The 22,032-nt window shown below is 54.0% G+C and overlaps 1 protein-coding gene across 2 annotated transcripts; it reads right to left on the reverse strand.

Moving 5' to 3' along the window:
- Positions 1-360: 360 nt before the first annotated feature.
- On the reverse strand, positions 361-21,926 carry CDHR1 (cadherin related family member 1). 2 transcript variants are annotated; one of them, XM_081244697.1, is made up of 17 exons: positions 21,678-21,926; positions 21,056-21,151; positions 20,151-20,296; positions 19,308-19,358; positions 18,055-18,144; positions 16,700-16,786; positions 15,234-15,350; positions 13,987-14,130; positions 12,115-12,193; positions 10,743-10,843; positions 7,946-8,149; positions 7,285-7,437; positions 5,503-5,667; positions 5,036-5,103; positions 4,290-4,518; positions 3,379-3,636; positions 361-2,674 (listed from the first exon to the last, which is right to left on the reverse strand). In XM_081244697.1, the coding sequence occupies exons 1-17, from the start codon at positions 21,730-21,732 to the stop codon at positions 2,126-2,128; spliced, it is 2,592 nt and encodes an 863-aa protein (XP_081100823.1). In that variant the 5' UTR covers positions 21,733-21,926; the 3' UTR covers positions 361-2,125. The 2 variants fall into 2 exon arrangements, with proteins under 2 accessions (XP_081100823.1, XP_081100822.1); XM_081244696.1 differs by lacking the exon at positions 21,678-21,926 and having other exon boundaries at positions 21,056-21,500.
- Positions 21,927-22,032: the final 106 nt, after the last annotated feature.

Here is a 22,032-nt window from a genome sequence, read left to right on the forward strand (position 1 = left end):
TGCCCTTGCCGGGCTGGGCTGGGAGATAATTAATTTTAGCTCCAGATCCCATTCCTCCCCAAGCAGCCCTGCTGACGCTTGTCCTGCTCATCCAGGATCTGATAAGCCACACTCAGGTAGACAAACCCCACAAGCATGTTGCTGTTACAGATGTATGCGTGGCAATTTGGACAAAATTTTGCAGCCCCCCACAGTCGGATCTGGGGGTCGGGGGATTGATCCACCAAAGGAGCCAGGCAGCAGGCTGAGCTTGGCTGTCAGGACAATTGGTCTCTACAAGTCAGCTAACACTGATGCTATGCAGGCAGCCAGAGGTCAGCTTGGCTTTTGGTTAACAGATTTTATTTACCATTTACAAAAGAGGTTGACTGCGTGCAAGTTGTAAGGATGCTGCATTGCCTATGGAGGGCAAACATGATCCAGCACAGTCCTGTCCTGAAACCTGTACCTGTTTGTTCAGTCTGGGCTCCTGGCTTGTTAGAGCCCAACCCTTAATACAGCTTGGGTTGTGGACTGCAGAAACCCTGGCAAGGAGCCTGCACACCAGCGCATCTGAGTAACACCTTCAAACACCAACTCAAAAATCAAGAAAACCACATGTGCATGTAATCTGTTTAAATAAAATCACGGACATATTCTAGAGAGGTTATTAGCGAGTGGAGTGAAATGCAAAGAATTGTTCCGTTTCTCTCTCTGGGCACACATTTAGACTTCCTCTTGGCAGATTTCCTTAAAGTCAGATGGAACTTCTTTGCATTAATAGAGGCCTGCATGTCGTCTCTGCTGGAGGCCGTGGTCACAAGCTGATGAGGTGCGCCCCAGCTAGAGAAACATGCTGAAGGGCCGGGAGCCCTCAAACCAGGTCCCTGCCGCCAAACTATGTGGCCTCTGGCAATCACTCCTCTAGGGAACTCATTTTCGTCATCTTGGCAAAACGGAGCCTTGGCTGGATGTGCTGACCAGCTCTGGTTCTCTCTGACAATGGCTGTCCTGGGCTGCATGGGGGATGTAGTTGGCGGGGTGGGAGGAGACATGGAAGGGAAGCTATGCCATCACCCAGCTCGGGCTGCGGTGGATCAGTGGCAGCGCCCTCACCCAGCACAGTGCCTTCTGGGGGTGCTTGGAAGAATAGCTGAGGGGCTCCCAATACTTTCTGGAAGAGCTGCACCCCAGAGAACTGGGCTGTGGAAAAATACTTTACATTTGTGCTGCTTTGCACTTGGTTAAAGCCCCTGTCGCTACTACTTGTTCTGATCCTCTCCCCAGACCCATGAATGAGGGAGACTCACTTTCTACATTTTCCAGATGAGAAAGAGGATGAGCAGGAAGCTTAAACAGCTTTCCCAAGGTTATAGCATGTGAGCAGAAGAGCTGGATAAAAATGGAAGTCTCCCCAGATCTCAGCCCTGCACTGTCTCTTTAAGGACTTCTAGTGGGACAGCTCCTAAGGCGACTTGATGTTTTTCTGGATATCTCTAGGGCTGCCAGCATGGCTCCAGCTATTTCTGGGACCAGGGAAAGCCCATGTGGACATAGCAGGGGCCCACAGTCTCTGCCCAGACACCATCCTCCACCTTCCAATGGCTTTTAGGCCCAGGGCCACAGTCAGTGTGAGTTTTCCGTGCATCCTTGCCCTCCCCTGCTGCATTTGGTCTCCTAGAGCCTGCGAGGTTCGCTGACCCTCAACCTTAGTCAGCACTGAACCTCCTTTTTCTGCCCCTGCTCTTCTCTGAAGACTTCAGGATCCAGGTTCTAGTCGACCTTGTCACATGTGGCCAGGGCCCTGCTCCTGGACTGAGAAAGCTGGGGCCCCAGCAGGACCCAAGAGACACTGTGAGTTCTGGGGTTGGTGAGTAGAAGACATAGATCTGGCTCCTCGTCAACTCCCAGCCTCTGCAGAACAGGGAGCATTGAAGCTGTGAGGGGATCTGGGTGACGGGAAGGTATTTGCCAATTGCATCCATAACCAGAGAAATAAATTCCTTGCCCAAGGCACTGTCCAGAGCCCTGGATATGGGGGTTACACCATTGTACAAAATAGGGGTGACCCTAAAGGGCACAGCTGGGGAGTATGGCCCAAGCAGCTGGGCAATCGGGTTGGGAGAGAGGGACCACAGGACACGTTCTAGAAGTAAGCCTTGTTATGCACATTCTTCTCAAACTTTTGCCTGAGCTCAGAGACCAGAGCTGACTGGACAGGTCTTCCCGCAGCCTTGTGCTTTGCCAAGGCCTTGGGTTTTGGTGATGGATGGGGTTGCTGAGGGGCGAGTGAGCCAGAGACTGTAGGCACCATCCAGTGGGCTGGCCCCGTGCTGGGTGCCATGCTGGGTGGTGGAGGGGGGGCGGGGGCCTTGGGGGGCGGTGCACTTCTCAGGCTGTTGTTGTTGCAGTTCTCATTGGGAGGATCCTCTCTGAGCACAAACTTGTCAGCGGCCTCGGTCCTTCTGAGCCACTCGATGCCGGCGGTGCGGGGTGCAGGGCTGGGCCGCTTGCGGAGCACACGCCGCACGGGCAGGACCTTGTTGGACTTCTTGTTGCGCCAGAAGGTGGCGGTGGAGATGAGGACGGTTATGGCCACAATAATGGCCATGATGCCGGCCAGCACACCCACGGCCTTCATGGGGTTGTCTCTGGTCTGCATCAGGAAGGCAGCCATGGGGTTTCGGGACAGCATCTGGAAGAAAGATGCATTCGGCTGCTCCTGCCTCATCCCCAGAGGACAGAGCAGGGGCCGTAAGCTCCCTTAAGCTTGATGGTTTTTAAGCTTTCTGGGGTCAGGCATCCCTTGGAGAATCTGATGAGCACTATGGGCTTCATTGCAGAAAAAATGCACACAGAGAAAACACAATGCATGCACCTCTGCAGAAAAATGCACACAGAGAAAACACAATGCATGCACCTCTGCAGAAAAATGCACACAGAGAAAACACAATGCATGCACCTCTTCTGGATGAGGAACGCCTACATTAGCTGCTACTGCTTTCCTTTGATTGGGGGGAGTGTGTGTCACGTTTGCCCAAGTGCATTAGGAACCTCTTAAGTGATGACTTCCTGCCAGACCCTGAGCTGAGAACTACACATAATGATTTTACTTCTGCCTTTCAACACCCATGTGAAGGAGGCATCATTAGCCCCATTTTACAGAAAGGGAGTGGAGGCTTAGCAAAGTCCAAAGTCACACCATTACAAAGTGTTGAAACTAGGATTTTGACCTGATTTCAAAGCCTGTGTGTTTGATGGCACAGGTGGTCTTCGATAGCATTGGGTGGGTGTCTTTGGAGGAAGGTGGTCTTTCTGCCTCTGGCCATGTTGCAGCGAGGCCTGAGCTGGCCCTCTGGCCCTCCCCCCCCACCCCCCAGATCAGGGCTCCGTACCCACCTCAGTGTCTACGATGTCAATCTTGAGTAAGGCCGTGGTGCTGAAGGATGGGGAGCCGCGGTCCTTGGCCTGCACCTCTAGTGACCACGTGTGGTCCCCGCTGGGTGTGATGTTGTGCAGGGCATCCAGGGAGCGGATGGAGTTCTTGAGCCGGATCTCCCCCGTGTGTGCATCAATGTCGAACACGTTGGCTGGCTCTGCGTGGGTGATGGAATAGTCCACCAGGTTGTTGGGCTCCTCTGCATCCTGGTCTGTGGCCTGTGCACAGAGACGGACAGACAGAGCTGGGCTTCGAGGGTGATACTTGTGTACCCTGGCTAAAACAACATGTCATATAGAGCTGGCTGGGCTGAAGGGAAATGGTCCTAATCCTATGTGAGTGAATGGAGCTGGGAGAGGAATTGAATGAGCCAGGGTGGGTCTGTGCTTGGCTCTCTCTGTGTGTTGTAGCAATTCATTCTCAGAACAAGTCTAGGCAGTCCGCATTGTCAAAAAACAAAAGCCTGGAGGCTGAGTGACTTGTCTAAGGATGGAGAGGTAGAAGGAGGGGAGCTGGGATCCAGAGTCAAGTCTGTTGGGTTCCGGGGTTCATGCTTTTTCCGTATCAGGAAGGCAGTGCAGCGGGGAAAGCAGTGCTGTGAAGGCAGGCAGACCAGCTGTGTGAACTCAGGCAAACCAAACATGCAACCTGCCTGAGCCTTAATTTTTCTTATGTGTAAATTGGCAAAAATATCTTCTTTCTCAGAGGTTACTTCCGGGTTGAGGTGGGGATGAGGGTATAAAAAGTACCTTAAAAACCCTTGCTTATTTCAGGAATCCAATATACTTTAAAAGAAATTCTTATGCTACAGTGCCGCTTGCAGTTGCAGGAACAAGACTTTTAGGAGAGCTCAGCTACCTTCGAAGCTCACCTCAATTTTCACTGGGGTCCCCAGCACCATTGTCTTCTCCTGGACGCTCTTTCCAAACTGGGGATAGTGGTCATTGACATCCAGCAGCGTGATGAACACCTCGGCTAGGCTGTACCTGCCCTCCATGTCCTCCGCCTTCACATAGAAGTTGTACCTGGCAGTGTCCTCGGCATCCAGGCTGGCCCAGGGCTGGGTGTAGATGATCCCAGAGGATGGGTGGATCAGGAAGCTGTCGGGCACAGAGAGCGCAGGCAAGGGTGTGCACAAGCACACTGACGTACACGCGTGTACACTCACAGAGGTACACACGTGCCTGCAGTTAGGAGCCGCCTACAGGAAGGGGCGATAATACACCAGGCAGCTTCCCCAAGGCATCCCGCAGGACCACCCACCTACTTACCAGTCTATCAATGTAGAACTTAACCCGAGTCACAGCCCTTCCCTCTCCTCCCAGGACCTGCCCCTTCCTAGCCCAGCACTGCTTGCCTGGCCCCCAAGGCCATGAGCCCCAGCTCCAGGCCATAATGATGTCCCTTCTTCTCTCAGACTCACCTCACTTGGTGGGTCCTCACACCTCTACCTCAGGCTCTCTACAGCTCCCCTCCATTCCTTGCCCCCAGCCTCGCCTCCCCGACCCAGGTCCTGTTCTCCCCAGGTTCCTCCTGCCTTTAGCACAGATCCTTCTCCACCCTCAGCCTACCAAATCCCTTGCCTGAGGTCCTGTCCAGGATTCTGGATCTACTCACAGGTCTGCCCCAGATCCATAGATGGAGTATTTGACTTCACCCCAGGGACCTGTGTCTGGATCGACGGCCTGGAAGAGAGAAAGCGCCCAGTGGCCCCTGTCCCTTTGCCAGGGCATGTTGGCAGCTCTTGTTTTCAATGGCAAAACAAGGATTTGGGGGGTTTGCCCAGCTGGGGAGAAACTGATCTGGAGGCATGCTCTGGAGCCCTAGTTTCGCCCCAGGAGATCTCAAGTATTGGAGGAACCAGATCTGGAAGGCCTTACATTTCTCATTATATGTCCTTATTATAGTCCTGTGAGGTGCTGTTATTCCCACTGTATAGAAGATACTGAGGCTCAGAGGGGGCAGGTAGCTTGTCTAAGAACACAGCCAGTGAGTGTGGGCTTCGCGATTCAAACTGGAGCCCCAGTTTGTCTGACTTCACAAGGCCCCCTTCACCCCCAGTCCCTGGGTCAGCCCCAACCCACTGTGACAGCCAACACGTTGGAGCCCCCTGGGGCATTCTCAGGGATCCTGGCAATGTAGTAGTGGGAGGTGAACTTGGGGACATTGTCATTGGTGTCCAGGAGCTGGATCACGATGTCCGCTGTGGAGCTGAACTTCTCTGGGGTGTTCACTTCGATGGCCAGGAGCTGGGGAAGGAAGGAAAAGGAGGACTTGTCTGGGTGGCAGTCGCTCTGCAGAGAGCCTGCTATGTCCCGTCTCAGTATCATCCTCCCTGCCTTGTCTCCCGTTTTCTCAGCTGCCAGCCAGCTATGCCTGCCCCCACCTGCAGGGGGCACCCCTAAGGCACACATCATTTCCCTCCCCACTGACCACAATGCCCGTTTCCTTATGGTTGCCATTTGCATCGGGACCAATTTCTTTTGCTCCATTGATTTGCATATTCCTTTTTTTTTAACTCCCATTTAAAAACTATTTTGCTTCATAATATACTTTAATATCTGTTAGAGCAAGTTCCTGCCTCATATTCTATTTTCCTGAATTTCCCGACTATTCAGGTTTATTTCTCCAGATAAAAAGCAGTATAATTGTATCAAGCCCCCTCCCTCCTCCCCTAAGGACATTCTGGTTAAGCCTTAATTGAGGTGGTGTGATTCTTTATTAACTGATGAGAGTTTGCATTTTTAAACAGGGTGTGTCTTTATATTTCTTGCCTTCTTTTTGTCCTTTTGTTAAATTTGTGCATTTTTTTGTCATTTAGATGCTGCATATTTCTTGTTATGGTAATTCCTAGAAATTTTATCTATTAGTTGTTACTGTAAAAGTGATCTCTTCTTCCATTATTCTCATTGCTATTTTTTGTACATAGGAAAACTATTAGGTTTTGTGTATCAACTTTACAATCAATCATGTTAGCAACTTTGCTGTGTCTAACAGTTTTTCGATCATTTCTTTTAGATTTTTCTAAGCAAACAATCACATCATCTAAAATACTGATGATAATAATAATGATAATTTTTATCTCTTCCTTTCTAATGTTTGTACCTTTTGTTTCCTTTCTTTATCCAAGAAGAATGTCATTCTAGGAATAGTGTTAAAGAATAGTGGTGAGAGCAGTTATCCACGTTTTGTTCCTGACTTCATAGAATGCTTTTAGAATTTCACTTTTATCGATTGACTGATTGATTGAAGTATAGTTGATTTAAAATGTTGTGTAGAATTTCACTTTTAAGCATGATGCTAGCTATCGGTGTCTGTGCATTTATAATCATAAATAATTAAAGCAATTAAAAAAATATCAACAAAGTATTTTTCCTTTTTATCAATATAAATTATATATTTATGTATAATATGCATTATTTATTTATGTTTATCATTTAAAATAATTACAAGTACAAAGGAGTCTATTTTTCATCTTCTGCTAAAGTTTTTAACAGAATAGATGACATATGTCAAATGTGTATGAGAAAACATCTATCCTGAGGATCAAATAGTTTTCTTCTCTCAATCTATTCACATGGCACATTGTATTGGTAGTTTTTCTTTGGACCCGACTCCGTGCATTCCTGGGGATAGTCGTAGTTTAGAAGCAGGAGCTCAGTGAGGCTGTGTGCAGTAGGAGAAGGTTCTTGTGTCATGATTCTTCTTCTCCCTTTCCACCTGCTCCTCAAATCAGCAGGAGGGGCAGAGAAACTGAGAGGAAAGGAGTAGGGCCAGGAGGGGCAGAGTGTGACAAGGGACCCCTTAGGAATGAATCTATGTGCTTCTGTGACCCCCCATTCAGGGTAGTGCAAAGCATCACCTACCTTGAAGGTTAACACTTTGAACTTTTCAAAGTCAATGGTGGCTGAGTTCTCTACAATGATCGTGACTTGGGCTTCATTCAGGACCGTCTGGGGGACCACTCGGAAGATGCCCCCGGGTCCCACCAGCCGCAGGTTGAATTTGGCATTGGCTCCCTGGGCAACGGTTTGGAGAAAGGAAACAGGGAAGATGAATGAGAATAGAAACTCATTAGATAGTCGCGCTATGCAAGGAGCCTTCACGTGCCCTTGACCCTGGGAGGTGAGTATTATTACTTACTTCTATAGGGGAGGTGATCAAGAATCAGAAAGGTTGAACAGACTATGAAGACTAAGCAAGGAAACAAGCACAGAAAGCCTAGCCCTGAGCTGGACACAGGAGGCAACAGGCCACATCTGCAATGTCTGGAGGGTCAGACTCAGAGGTGCTTTCATTTGACTGGCTTTTTCTTTATAATTGATTGTGAATATATTTAGGCCAAGCAGCTAGTCTTTGATTATCTACCCTCCCTCCTCTCTCTCTTGGTTACCCACTCTTGCGTCATTCATTTTGTGACTCTCCAGGCCCCTGTGACATCAGCAGGAAAGGCTCATGCAGGCTCAGCTTTGGGGCTTGGTCCCATGTGGTTTGCAGGAAGACAGAGTGGAGGGCAGGACCACATACCTGGTCTGAGTCATTGACAGTGATCTTGAGGCCCCGCAGGATCTCCCCCTGGGGCGGGTGCTCATACATGGAGAGCTCAAATCTGTTCTGGGGTCCACTCTCTCCATAGAATGTCGGTGGATGGTTGTTGAGGTTCACGATCCGGATGGTGACAGGGGCCATGGCCTGGGCAGCTGGGGTCCCTGCAGAACTGACCTCAGTCACCTGGGGTGGGGACAGGTGGCTATGGCTGTGTGGCAGGCTGATTCCAAGATGGCCCCAATGATCCCTGCCTCCTGGTATTCATGCCCTTATGTAATCTCCTATTTTTCAGTGTGGCCTGGCCTAGTGACCTGCTTCAAACTGATAGAATATGGCAGAGGTGATGAGATATCACTTAGTGATTAGATTAGGTCCTAACTTCTATCTTCTAGCAGACTCTTTAGCTGGCTTGGATGAAGCAAACAGCTGTGTTGAAGAGGCCTGTGTTCTTGGGAACTAATGGTGATGTCTAGCCAACAGCCAGCGAGGAACAGAGGTTCTTAGTCTGACAGCCCACGAGGTACTAAATCCTGCCAATAACCATGTGAGCTTGGAAGCTAATCCTTCTCCAGTTGGGCCTTCGGATGAGAACCTAGTCCTGGCTGAAAATTTGTTGGCAGCTACATGAGAGACCTTGAAACTGAGGACCCAGCTAAGCTGACCCTGTACTCCTGACTCTTGTACAAAAGCTGCAAGATATAAATGTGTGTTGTCTTAAGACACGAAGTTTGTGGTGATATGTTACAACAGTCATAGGAAACTAGTATAGTGCTATTACTAGTCCTGTTTTACAGATGAGGCAAGAGGAGTGAGGCAGTCACCTGGGGTCACACAGCTGGACTAGGAAGAAGGTAGATGTGTCTGATTCCTTAGGCAGTGCTCTCTCCACCTCACCACACTGCCCTCTCCTTGCAGCCAGACGTGGGTTCAAACCCTAGCTTTACCATGTTCTGCAGTTGTGTCCACTTGTCCAGGGGGAGGCTGCAGGGAGGGGAGGTGTGGCGATGCAGCAGTGGATGACTAATACAGGCTGCAAAGCCAGGGCCAAGAGTCCACAGCACCTCAGGAACGGGTGGCAAATACCATATGAGGCCCTGCAAGGGCTTCCTTCCGCTCTCCTATAAGCATGTCTGGTCTTACCTATCCTCAAATGACCCTCCCTGGCCTCTACTCTATCACACACTAGCTGCTTCCTAACTCTTCTTTGGTAGGAGCTTATGTCCTCTGGCCCCTTTCCTCCTATTCAATGCTCAGCCCGTCCCCAACTCAGATACTTCACACTGACTTCCATGCTGCAGGTGGCACTGCCCCTTCCCCCTCCCCCTCCCGAGTGTGCTGTCCCCTTGGCTAAACTGGCTCCACTTTGCAGGTTGGACTTGACCTCTGGTCTCTCCTTCCCTGGCACCTCCCTCTTCCTCACTCTTATCTTGGGGTGCTCCCGTAGTGGCCTTCTGAGCCGGTGGCTCCTCTCTCCCCCCAGCCCTCCTCTGGGTGGCCTCATGCCCTCCCCTCCTTTCACAGCTACCTGTATGTTGATGCTGTCTGCCCTGAAGTCCAAACCTGTACCCTCAAGTTTGGATGTTTCAACTTGAATGTCCCCAAGGCACCAGAATGCCTCATGCCCATCCTACTCAACTTGCCTTCTCACCTGTGTTCCTGATGGCACGGTACCACCCTAGATGCATCCCTCCCTTTCCTTTCCCCCACCCCTCACAGCCCCGTTCTGTGGAGTCTGTCTCCTTCACAGTTTGCCGTTTGTCCATTTTCACTGTTCCGCCTCCGCTCATCCCCACGGCCCCTCGGCATCTGGGCTGATGGCTTTGCTTCTCTACCTCTCATCCACTTCCCTCCAAACCCAAGCTGGGACCAGTGCTCTCAAGCGCCAGGCTGAGACTGGTGCCAGAATCACCTGGGAGCTCAAAACATGCAGAATCCTGGGTTTCCCCCAGACACACTAAATACCCATCCTCAGGAGTGTGTCCTGGAAATCTTTTTTTTTCCAAGCTCTCTGATTTTGGGAATCCCACTGGTCTAGTGAGCAGTCAGAGTGAGCTTTTAACAAGACTCTAATTCTGCTCAAACCTTTCCATGGCTCTTCCCTGCTCTTGGGCAGGACTAGCTACATAGTTTGCAGGCCCAGTGAAAAATGAAAATAGGGGGCCCCTTGTTTAAAAATTGCTAAGAATTTCAAGACAGCAAGAGCAGCAAGAGCAGCAAGAGCAGAGCATTAAGCCCAGCATGGGACCCTTCTAACTGTGGTTCCTGTGTCATCTCACAGGTTGCATGGCCGCAAAGCTGGCCCTGTTGCAGGGAAAACCCATGCCTCGTATTCAAGGCCTTTGCTCCTCCGGCACCACCTGGGCTTCAACCGTTTCTCCTTTACGTGCTGCCTGTGGACTCCTGGCTCCGGTCCCACCTGACCCCTCACTGTCCCTGCTACATCATGTGCTCTCACCTCCGGCCTCGGCTCACTGGGCTTTCCTAGCTTTGCAAGGCTCCGCCTGCCCCACCCTAACCAGTGCTCCCCAACACCAGTCTCCACTTGCTGGGTCCTACCCATATTCATGGCATCGCTGCTTCCATCCTTCCTTCTCCTGCCTCATCACTGTTCCCCTCGCCAGGTACTACCTCTTGTAGGTGTTCCTTGAAGCAACATCTAGACCTTTCCTCCCTAGATCCTGTGAGCCCTGGGGGGTAAGGGGGCAGCCCAGGTCTCATCACCTTTGGAAACTTCCAGGGCCGAAGGGTGGGGAACGCCAAGCTCGTGGGAGGGTACCTGGACATGCAGCTCATACACATCTCTCCGGAGCTGGGCAGGGCTCTGGGTGATGGAGATAGCTCCAGACGTCTCATTAATTTCAAAGGCTCCATCACTGCCTGTCACAGAGGAGAGATGTGCCCTGCAGTTCTGAACAAGGCCACACGGTGGCGTAGGGTGCCATACGTTCCTCAGACGTTATCTCATTCAAGTCTCCCCTATTATCATCTGTGTCTTGCCAATGAGGAAACTGAGTCTCAGAGGGGCTAAGTAACTTATCTAAGGTTACACAGTGAGTGCAGAACTGGAACTCAAACTCACTACTTTCTGGCTCCCAGGTGCTCTAGTATTTTGCTTCGTGTGTGTGTGTGTGTGTGTGTGTGTGTGTTAGAAAGAGAAAGGAGAAATAAAGAGGTACAGAGGAAGGGAGATGGGGGGTGGAGAGAAGGAGAGAAAAATGGAGGGAAGAAAGAAAAAGACCGGAGGAGGAGGAGTAGAGGGAGATGCAAGAAGACAGGAGAGGAGATGGTGTGGTGTGGGCACTCGGTAGGTGTTTGAAGTATTGCAGCGGTGGAGGGGAGGGAAGGCAGTCAGAGGTCTGCATGCCTGGGCAGACCTGCCTGTGTGTGAGAGTGGGCACATCTGCACGTGTGTGAGCTGCTGGAAGGGGAGCGTGTACCAGGCATGTCCCAGGGACAGGGTCAGAGGAGGTGATGGTGTCTGAGTGAGAGCATAGAGATGTGTGCGTGTCTGGGACCAGGTATGAGGTGTGGTGGTACCCTGGAGGGGACCAGCTACTGAGGGCTGAAGAGCCCTCCCCAGGGCTGGCTTCTCCTGCTCAGTTGCTGCCCAGCTGTGGAAGAGCCGGCAGACTTAGGTTCAAACCCAATGGGAACTTGGGATAATTTAGCTTCTCTGAGCCTCAGTTTTCTCACCATGTACAGGGCTAGTACTAGGGACATGCAAAATCATCATTGCATTTAATTCACTGCATTCAACTCTATGCTCTAGGCCAAAACATTTAAAAGAATGAGAAAAACACATGGCAAGTTAAAGAGTATAAGAAATCTTGCCACCCCTTCCCATTAACGAGGTATGCCCAGGAGCGTGTGGGAACATGAATTGGCACCACCTGTGCCGCTCTCAGTATCCACCCCCCAGCCCCTCCCTTCCCAATGCGTCTCTCCCTGTTGCTGGACATAATGAGAAGCAGGGACCAGAGCAGACGCCCAAGGAGACGTGCCGCCTTCTGCAGGGACCCAGCCACTCTTCTCCATGCATCTTGGGCTTCTGGCCTATAGATGAGGAAACTGGGACCCGGAGAGGTTGGATCTCACTCTGGTTACCCAGCGAGTTGTAGCTGCAGCCCAGCAGTGAGCCCCAGACTCACCGTTCACGAGGCTGTAGAGAACACGGTTGGGTTTGCCGCGATCTCCATCCATGGCGACGACCGTCAGGACCTCTGAGCCCTTGGGGGAAACAGGAGCAGCTGCCTGAGGCCGATGGGGGATGCTGGGGCTCTCCCTTCCCCCACACGCTGCCCCACAGTGGGGAGGTGAGGGGAGGTGCCGCCCCACTCAAGAGCCAGTTCTCTGCGTGACCCTATCCCCGCTCTACTGGGAGCTCGTGGCTCCCTGGCCTTCCAGGGCTGGAGGGAGAGCCTGAGCCCCGCTGCTTGCCCCCCACATGGCTTGGCACGTGGGATGCCCCCCCTGGGCACACAGGCCTCCTGCATGGGCCACATACTCACACCTCTTACACTGCCTCTTTCCCCATACACCACCCTCAGGCCTTGCCTCTACTGCCCACCCTCCAGCCTCACCCCTGTTGCCTCATCCTTCTTTGGCCTTCAGAGGTGCCTGAAAGGAGAGGTGGGAGAGGGCCCAGGCAGAGGGGGTCCAATGCAAAGTCCAGGAACTCGGATTTTATCCTGTGGCCCTGGGGGGCCGTTCGAAGGTTTTGGGAAGTTGCCCGACCTGATAAGCCCTGCTCGATCCTGCCCTGCCGCCCCGTCCTGGTCTCCGTACTCAGGCCCGTCTCCCCGGAGGCCTATCCATCCTCATGGCAGCTTCCTGACTGTCCTCTCCCCCCGTCCCGGCACCTCCTTCCCCCTTAGCTCCTCAGCAGGATGGTCTGGGCCTCGCCCTGCTCTGACCTGCGGCCCCCATGGGAGCAGCCCGGCCTCTCTCTCCCCCTCACTCTGTGCCCTTCTGCACCACTCGGCTGCCAGCATCTGAAAAGGCGATGTTTTAGCTTGGGCCCAGCACGTGAGTGGTGCTCAGTAAGTGTTTTCATTGTTGTATAAAGTTGGGAATAATCAGAATCCGGGGAAGTGAGAATTGAGAATGCAATTCCATTCCACGGAGAGTTCTTGAGCCGTGGCCATGGGAGGTGTGGCTGGGGGGGCATATAAACACATGGGCTCACCCCAAGGAGGGGCGTGCCCGAGGGGCGTGCCGGGCGTAGGAGCAGACATCAACCAAAGATGTCGGCGAAAGCAGTGCCTGGGCTGAGCCGAGAAGGGCAGGAGGCGTTAGGCCCATGGGCACGTGTCCGGCAGAAGGAAAAGGGTGCAGTGGCGAGAGAGCTGGGCTGAGTAGAGGATGGTGCGGGCTCCCGGGTGGAGGGGAGGCCGGCCCCTGGATGCCAGGCCCGGGACTGGAACCTGAGAGGTCAAAACACAAAATACGGGGGTGGCGGGGCAGGAAGGAGGGCCGGAAACTGCGCTGAAGTGGGAGGAAGCTGAGGCCAGCCTTCCAGCTGGGCCCGCGTGTGAAGTCCGACAAGGGTTGTGGTGATTCGGCAGCAAACTGTGGGAGAACTACCGGTTTGGGGGGCCCCAGGCTACAGGCTTGGAGGGAGGGAAGCGAAAGGCACCTCACCTCCTGTACGAGGTGGAGGAAAAGGCCACCTAAACCAAATCATCAGCTCTCTTCCCAGCCTCTCTTCTCAGCCCTTTTGAAGGGCTGACGTGTGCAGCTGGGCTGGCGTAAGCTTGAGTGAGTGAAGAAACACCTGGCATAGCCTGGTCACCCGGTAGGTGCTCCACACACGAGCCGCTGCTTCTTCCCGGGCCTACTTCCCCATGCAAAACGACCTGTTTGTGGCCTGAGTGAGGGGTCCAGAGCCGGCCTCCACGTGAGCTGAGGCGCGCGAGCCCGGGTCGAGCCCAGCCATCCAGCAGGGGGATCCTCGGGCAGCGCAAAGGACAGGGCAGGAGGTGTCTGGAGGTGACACTGGGTTGAGGGGCACAGCCACCCACCGGAAGGGTGTCCTCGTACACATAGCCGTAGTAGGGCGTGTCCACGAAGACAGGGGCCATGTCCTGCACGTCCTCCACATTGACTGTGACCGTGGTGGTGGCCGAGAGCATCACGCTGGCCCCTCGCAGCCTCCCTCCGCCATCCTGGGGAAGGGTCGGAGAGGGAAGAGAGGTTGGGCTCTGGAGTTGAGCAGACTCCCACGGAATCCGGCTCCTGTCACTTACTGGCTGCCGTCCCTGATTTCTGTTTGCTTCTGTGTCAACTGGAGATAATTTTGCCCTCATATGGGTGATAGGAAAATTAAATGAGATGATGCAAGAAAGTCTTCAATCAGTGCCTGGTATGCAGTAGGCGCTCACAGGCATTCCTTTGGAAAGAGGGTTAGGTTTCTTTCTCTCCAGGGAAATCATGTCTGATCAGTAGCAGAGGAGGAGGGTCAGAGCCAAATCCCCTCTCCCAGCCAGGAGCCAAGCCTCACACACTCCTGAGGACCTGCTAAGAGCATGATGTGGACCCGCGCCTGAGCGTATATAATGGAGCTGTGCGCCCACCAAGCCAGCCCTCATGGAGTGGCTGGCAGGCAGGGCTGGCACGAACCTCCTGGTGCAGACTGAGGGGGATGCCCTGTAGCCATATGTGACCAGCAGGGGCCTTTCTGGAAAAGAAAATGGGGGGCTTAGAGGGACGGCTGGGGTTTCCTGCCCTCGGGAAAGAGCAGCTGCTTTGGCTGAGCACCTGCTGAGTTGCAGATCCCATGTCACACGCTTTAGAAGTATGAGGAATTTAGTTAAGTCTCGGGGTGGGCAGATGAGAAAACTGAGGCTCAGAGAGGGTAACTGGTCACACATAGAGGAAGAGGAGGGTGAGCAAGCCTGGGCAGAGAAACAGAGGTGCCCAGAGGCCACGTTGTGTGGATGTGAGGGCCATGAGTCTCCAGGCACGGCCACCTGGGCCTACAGAGGAAAGCCAGGCCTGTCAGTCCTGAGGCGGCATACGCCCTCTCCCAGGAGGGAATATGCCCTCTCTGGCTCAGAAACACCAGCCTCCCTGGAGAATATGTCCATGTCTGGGCAGGCTCCATGAAATAGAGATTCCGAGCAGCTGCACCCCCCATCCCCTCCTCCATCGTATCTTCTGCCCCGAACTGCCCCCCAATTGTAGAACCTAGCTGCTCCAATCCAAGGGCAGCTTCCCCTGACGGAGGCTGAGGAGAGTCCAGATGCTGCCTTTCCTCCCTCTCTATTACCTTGGCAACCACAGCAATGAAGTGGGCCTGGGCCTTCTCGTAGTCCAGGGTGGCCCCAGCCTGGAGGCGCAGGACACCACTGTGGCGGTCCACGGAAAACTTGGTGGAGTGTGGATTCTGTAAGAGCGAGGGGCAGGCTGGGCCTTGGGGAGGGACCCAGGTGGCCCCAGGATCACCTGCTCTGCTTCCTGAAAGGGGGTCTTCACAGTCCTTCCTACATCACATGAACTCTGGTCTCAGGGCTGAGGTGCACACTTCAGGGCACTCAGTCTTCCCGGCCCCCAGGGCCCCGCTTCCTAAGGCTCTGGGCTTCCCCTCCCTCTCCCTCAGTCCAACAAAGACGTTCCCTTCCAGCAGGGCCTCAGCTCTTTTCTCGGCTCAGCTAGAAAACAACATGGCCCAGCTCTGGGCTAAGCTCTGGCCTGGAGTGTCCAGCAGGCAGAAATGTCAGCAGAGTGCTCTAACCTAGAGGAGGTGACCAACCTAGAGGAGGTGAGGGCCGAAAGCCATAGTGACAGAGCCTTCAGGATCTTCCATCCCCTCCATTAAGTGACTGTGGGTCAGTCAGCAGCATCTGGGTAGGGGGTTGGGGCGGTCAGGTGGGGACAGGAGACAATCCTCAATCTGAAGAGGGGTCACTGTGTGTCAGGAGGTGTTGTTGGAGCTTGACACATATTTAATCCTCACAGCTAACCAATGAGGATGTGCTTTCAACTTGCCCATTTTACGCATGAGGAAACTGAGCTGGGAAAGTCATACAAGGATTGAAGCCCCATGCGTGGGAAGTGGTGGAATCTTTCCAGAACCCGTGGAGCCCAGGGGCTTTCTCCAGAACCTGTGTCTCTAGCCACTGAGCTATACTGCCTTGAAAATGGTGAGAGCAGGTGATTAACTGTGGAGAGCAGAGAAGATGCTACGGAAACAGCAGCCATGGGAAGGAGGGCAGTGGGTTCCGGAGGAGTCCAGGGAGAGGCGGGAGGTGTGGGGAGGGGTCTCTGCCTTTGACAGGGTGGGATGGATGGACAAGGGTAGGGTGGAGGTGGCACAGCTCTGCTCATTCTGAGAGTTGCCCCTTCTGCCTTTTTTACTATTGACAATTCTAGGCTCAGAAAAGTTTCTTTTACTTTGTGTGCGTGCAAAGTGCCCAGGCCATCTTCTGGGGGAGGGGTTGGTGGGGGAAGAGCTGAGGGTCCTGAGATCTGGGGAGAGGGAGGCAGGTCAGCTCAGAGGGAGCCAGGATGGGCCAGTCAGGGGAAGATGGCTTCCTCTCAGGCCAGTCTTAGGTCCCCACCTATTCATCCCACGCCTGCATTTACTGAGACCTCTTTGTGTGGGATGCACCATCTCTGACAATCTTTGGGAATAGCTGAGGCACTGACCTAAGGGCTTTAGTGATGGAGATGGGGGCTGTCCAGGTGTCCCCGCTAGCCCAGGCCTCTGTTTATTTCCTGTGTGTCCCACCTTACCTTCAGGAAGTAGGTGACACTCCCTCCAGAACCTGTGTCCCTGTCCACTGCACGGACCTTGGCGATACTGCTCCCAGCAGGTGTGTCCTGAGGGGTCACAGCCACAGAAGGTCAGTCCCAGGGGCAGTGACAGATGCTCGGGGAACTGGGGTCTGGGGGCACGGAAAGGGGGAGTCAGGGAAGTGAGGGGTGAAAAAGAAGTGAAAGGTGGTGATTGACCCAGGGAGCATCCAATAGGAGGAGGGGCCTTGATGGAGGAGACACACTGGAACCAGAGCGGGGTCAGGAAAAGGCAGAGGAAAGGAGAAACAAACAGACATCCTCCCCCTGAGAACAGCTCCAAATAGACAAAGGCTTTAAATATGAAATGACTGTAAACAGTTAACAAACACAGACATATTCAGTATCACCAGGGATCACACACGTGCAGTTTAGAGCCAGTGCAAATATCTTTCTCCTACTGAATTAGCAGACATTTAAAACTCCCAGAATCGCCAGTGTCGGCCAGGAACCAGGAGACAAACCCTTTCTCACATCCTAGGGGACAGGCAAACAGGTGCCATTCTGGAAAATCAATTTGGCAACACCTCACAGGCACCCATGCTTTGACCCAGCAATTTCAAATCATTCCAATTAGAGAAAGGAACTTTTATGCTCAGAGTTTGTTGTTTGATGTTTCTTATGACGGCAAAAATTGAAAGTATCTTTAATATCCAAACATAAAGGAACAGTTCAGTAAATGCTGGAATATGCGCTCAAGGAAAGCTATTAAAATCTTAGTTACCACAACTTTACAATTACTGAGGAAAATTCTTATGTTATAAATTCAGTGAAAAATAGAAGACAGAAAACATATGTTTAGTTTAGTCACAACTATGTAAAACAAAGAGAAAGCAAGAACCTATGATCATGAAAATGATGAGGAGGAAATACCCCCAAATTTAACAATGTTGTCTCAAGCTGGAGAGATTAAGGGTGGTTTCTGAAACTTTTTTTCCCTACTTTTCTGTATAATTCACATTTTCACAATACGAGTACATTGTAGGGAATTCCCTGATGGTCCAGTGGTTAGGACTCGGCATTTTCACTGCAGGGGGCGAGGGTGCCCCCCCCAACAAAAGAAAGTGCATTATAATTCTAATGGAAAATGGTCAATGAACATTCCTTTGGAATAAGAATGTGAGGGGCTGGCAACAGAGGTGGCGGGAGGACACAGAGGGGAGGAGTCTCCAGAGGGTAGTGAGTGACGGAGAGGGCTCTTCACTCCAATGCCCGGTCCCCTTGGCCAGGTCACAGGGCAGCCCAGAGGCCTGGGGCAGGAGTGCATTGACCCTGCCTGGTGGCCCCTTGCTCACCTCGGGAACCTGGACAATGTAGGGCTCCTGGATGAACCTGGGTGCCTCGTCATTGGCATCAGTCACCAGGATAGTGACTTTTTCCACCACCTGAGAAGGGGCAAAGGGGACAGGTGTTGGAGCATTGAGACCTTCTGGGTGATAAAGGGACAATGGCCTCTAACACCCTAGGTGTATGTCTCTGCCCCCTCCTTCCCCCTCCCTTCCCCTCCCTCCCTCCTTCCTTCCCTCTTTTATTCATTCATGCAGCACATACTGTTAAGGAACTACTCGGTGCCAAGCACTGTGTTCCAGGCTGGAGACAGAAGACACAGTCTGATGGTGTGAATTTTGCAGGGTGGAGTGGTGGGCAAGTAGCAACATATGAAAGAACAATCGTGATATCATTCAGGGCCACAACCACAGCAGGCTGGGCGCTGAGGGCTGGGGCCTGCACCACATGACTCTGAGGGCACCGTGCGCCCCAGCCTAGGCAAAGGCACCAGTTTAGGTGGCTACATCCAGAGGCCCAGAGGAGAGGCATCTGACCCAGCCTGCGGTGAATGACAGCAGGGAGGCCTCACAGAGGTGTGAGAAGTAAGGTCTGCAGCACTTTGTCAGGTGAGAGGGAAAGAGGAGGAAGGTGTGTCAGGAAGAAGCAGCAACACGGGCAAAGGCAGAGTGAAGCAGATACGTGGGTTCAGAGCGCATAAGCAGATTTAGGGCTACACGGCTGGTAGGGTGAATGTGGGAGAGAAGGCGGGTGAGTCTGATGGTGCTCTGAATGGCAGTCTGAAGCTTGGATTCCACCCTGAGGGCAGTGGGGGCCAGCTGCTAGCGCTTTCTGAGCTGGGATCTGTGGCCAGGTCTGTGCTGCACAGTGATGGCTCCAGATGTGGATTGAGGTCAGGGAGCCTTGGAGGGAGGGGAGCCCCCAGGATTATCCGGGAAGCAGTGATGAGGGCTGGGCGAAAGTGGCAGCTGTGGGGAAGGAGGGGTCGGGTGCCCAGGTGTTCAGCTTGGGTGATGGGGCGGAGCCAAGAGCCAGGTGGGAGGAGACGGATGGGCAAGTGGGTTTGAGGAGATACTGCTTGAGGAATGTGGGTGTGCTCCGTCAGAAGTGCAGCTGACAGGTCTTGCTTTCTTCCCTCTCTCTCCCTTCCTTCCCCTCTCTCCTATGAGCATGTTCGGGCAGATCTTGCTGGACCTCAGCTTGGGTTTGCTGGGAGCCCTGCCCTGCGTGCTGCCAGGGGCTGGCTGGAGTGTGTACTCACCAGATTCAGGCCGTCGGAAATGCTGATAATGGCTTCAATCTCATCCTCCCTCTGTGAAGCACAAGGACAAAATGTCCAGGAGTCTGAGGCGCCATAGGGACCCCTGGAGGCTGGGGGCATCAGAGGAGGCCTGGGCATTTCAAGGGAGCCCTGGAGCAGGGTGAAGTGGCTAAAAGCTGCCTCTGGCCATGCTTGAGACCTTATTTGGGGGCTTGGCCCATCAGGGGTTCTCATAAACCCAGAGGGTTGAGGTGCCAACAGAAAATGTACCCCTGTTAGAATGAGGAGAGATGCTAACTAGTGTGCTGGAGGACCCAGGAAGAGGTTTTTAATCCATTTAAAATTTTTCCTTTTTTGCCCCTTATCTCTCCCTCGACTCTCCATATTCTACAGTTCCTCAGAGGTCCAGGTCTGTGGTGTCTCAAGCTCTCCCCTTGACATGGTGGGTGTCGAGGTCCCCAGATTCCGTAGGGTGACAGGGAGGGGAGAACAGTTGCACCTCCTCTGCTGTGTCCCCACAGCTGTCTCTGGGACCCACCCTTTCCTTTCTCTGCACTGGTGGAGTCTGCCATTGGATCAGAGCTGGCAGCACCCCACGGCTGAGGTCCAGGTACCTGGTCCACCAGCCTGGTGTGGGATCTCACAAGGGAAACGTAGCCTGTGCCCTGTCACCCGCAGGTTCAGAGGGCACAGAGGGGAGGAGTTTTACCAAACTCAGACCCGCTTTCTAAACCAGTCTTTCCAGCCCTGATCTGCATCCAAGGATGCTCTCTAGGGCACCTTCCCACCCACAGAGGTCTGTCTGCATGCCTGGCAGGCAACGTTCCTCGCAGGCCCCCATACCTCTCTGTCCAGCTCTTCAATCAGGGTTATGTTTCCAAAATTGGGGTCAACCGAAAAGACACTTCTAGCGCTGGGGTCAAATCTGATGTGGTAGGAGACGGGGTCTCCCTCGGGGTCTGTTCCATTCAGGGTGTACACATGAGAGCCTGGAAAGAGACAGTTGAGCACTCACTGCTGGCCCCATCCCAGCTGGCTGCTTCCTACTCTTTTTCTTTACTCTTCACGACTATCAGTTAGCTGTTAGTATCTGCCACTTTACAGATTGTAATCTAGAATACAGATTACAGAGGGCTTCAGGGCTGCTGGGTCTAACTCTAGGGTCTCTGCCTGGAAACGACTCCTGTCCCAGGAACCAAGACTGGGGATGGGGGATGAGGGAAAAGGGAGGAGCCTTAAGGTGGAGGGGTGACCCACGTGCAGCACTGTTCCCCATGCTTGGATTATTCAGGGAATTCTGAGCAGGTGCTTCCTTTACACTGCAGTGGTCCTTTTGCTCAGGGTTCCCAGACCAGGTGATGGAGAGGAAGTGTGAACCTCCCTCCTTCTGCTCCTCTCCCTGCAGATGCCACTGAGTTCATTGTTCTGGGGCCATGTTAAAGCCTAGAGCCCTGGGGCTCTGGCACATTAGTACTTTGCTCAAGGTCACGAAGTGGGTAAAGGCCCCAGCGCTGAGGACTGCCGCCTGCCCCTGGGGCCGGCCCTGTCTCTGGGCTCAGCGGCTGGGTCTCCAGGACTGGCCCAGCTTAGGTGTCCACGGCCGCCGTGCCCTCCTTTCCTGCAACTGCCCTGGGGAATTCAGAGAGCAAACAGATGTCCCGGGAGTCACCGGTTCGGTCTCTATGTCCAGGGGAACGTGGGCCGCCCCTCCGGGAGACCTATGCGGGGCAGACGCCAGGCGTACTCACCCACAGGAGTGTCCTCCGGGAGGCTGAAGAGGGCCATGTTTCCGTTGGTGCTGCCCACCCCGTTGTCGAAAAAGTAGGGGGCGAAGTTGGCCTGGGCTAGGAAGAGAACACAGAACAGAGGACACCTGGGCACGTGCTGGGACAGCTCCGCATCGGCGTGGTCGCGCGTCTGGCCCACCCGCGGGCAGGTGAGAGCTCCCCTCCCAGAGCCCAGCGCGCCCACCGGGGCCCTCGGCCACCTCCTCCCGTGGGCTCCGGCTGGGCTCGGCTTGTCAGGGACGCGCACCATCTGGGCGTTTGGAACTCAGGCAGCGGCCAGTCTCAGCCCCATCAATGGGCAGACTAGGAAACCTCGCCCAGAGAGGGGCAGTGCCCTGGCCAAGGTCACACGGGGAGTGGGAACACCCTCCCACAGCCCTCGGGGCAGCTGCCAGACCTCCGACTGTGCTTCTGAAGAAGCGGAGAGCAGCGAGAATCCCCCCTCCCCAGTCCCTGTCCCCGTCCCCCCTCCCGAGCCCCACTCTGGAAGTGAACGGTCCAGAACTGTCCCTGGGTCCACCCGGCTGGCGCCGGCACCCACCCCTCGTCCCTACCGGGGCCCGCGGGGCCTGCGGCCACTCACCCAGGCGGAGGAACAGCAGCCCCAGGGCCAGGACGGCCCGCAGGCCGCGCCCCATGTTTCCGCGGGCGGGTCTTGTTGCTCCCCGCAGCCGAGGCCGGGCGCCGGAGCACGGAGCATGCCCTGGGCCCGCGACGAGTGCAGAGCCGCGGGGGGGGGGGGGGGGGGGGCGGCGGCGGGAGGCGGGCGTGGGCGGGAGCGCTGAATGGTGCGGAGGGCGCTAAGCGGATGACACGGCTCGGATCGGCGCCGCTGGAGCGCTCCCGCCCTCAGCGGAACGAGACCAATTAGTGGGTGCAGAGCTGAGGGGACCCGCTCCCAGCAGCGGGCGGGGTTGGGGGCGGGAGGGCATTCCTCT

This window comes from Mesoplodon bidens (genome assembly GCF_964165515.1).
Source record: "Mesoplodon bidens genome assembly, chromosome: 1".
NCBI classification, from domain to species: Eukaryota; Metazoa; Chordata; class Mammalia; order Artiodactyla; family Ziphiidae; genus Mesoplodon; species Mesoplodon bidens.

Bases quoted from the DNA above. Each gene is read 5' to 3' on its own strand.
- CDHR1 (XM_081244696.1), bottom strand. From the start codon at position 21,344: ATGGTGCGCGTCCCTGACAAGCCGAGCCCAGCCGGAGCCCACGGGAGG. The intron at 12,194-13,986 runs GTGGGTGGCTGT...GTTTCCCCCAAG, and splicing joins TGTACGAGGACACCCTTCCG to GGCTCAGAGGTCCTGACGGT. The intron at 7,438-7,945 runs GTATGTGGTCCT...ACCGTTGCCCAG, and splicing joins CTGTCAATGACTCAGACCAG to GGAGCCAATGCCAAATTCAA.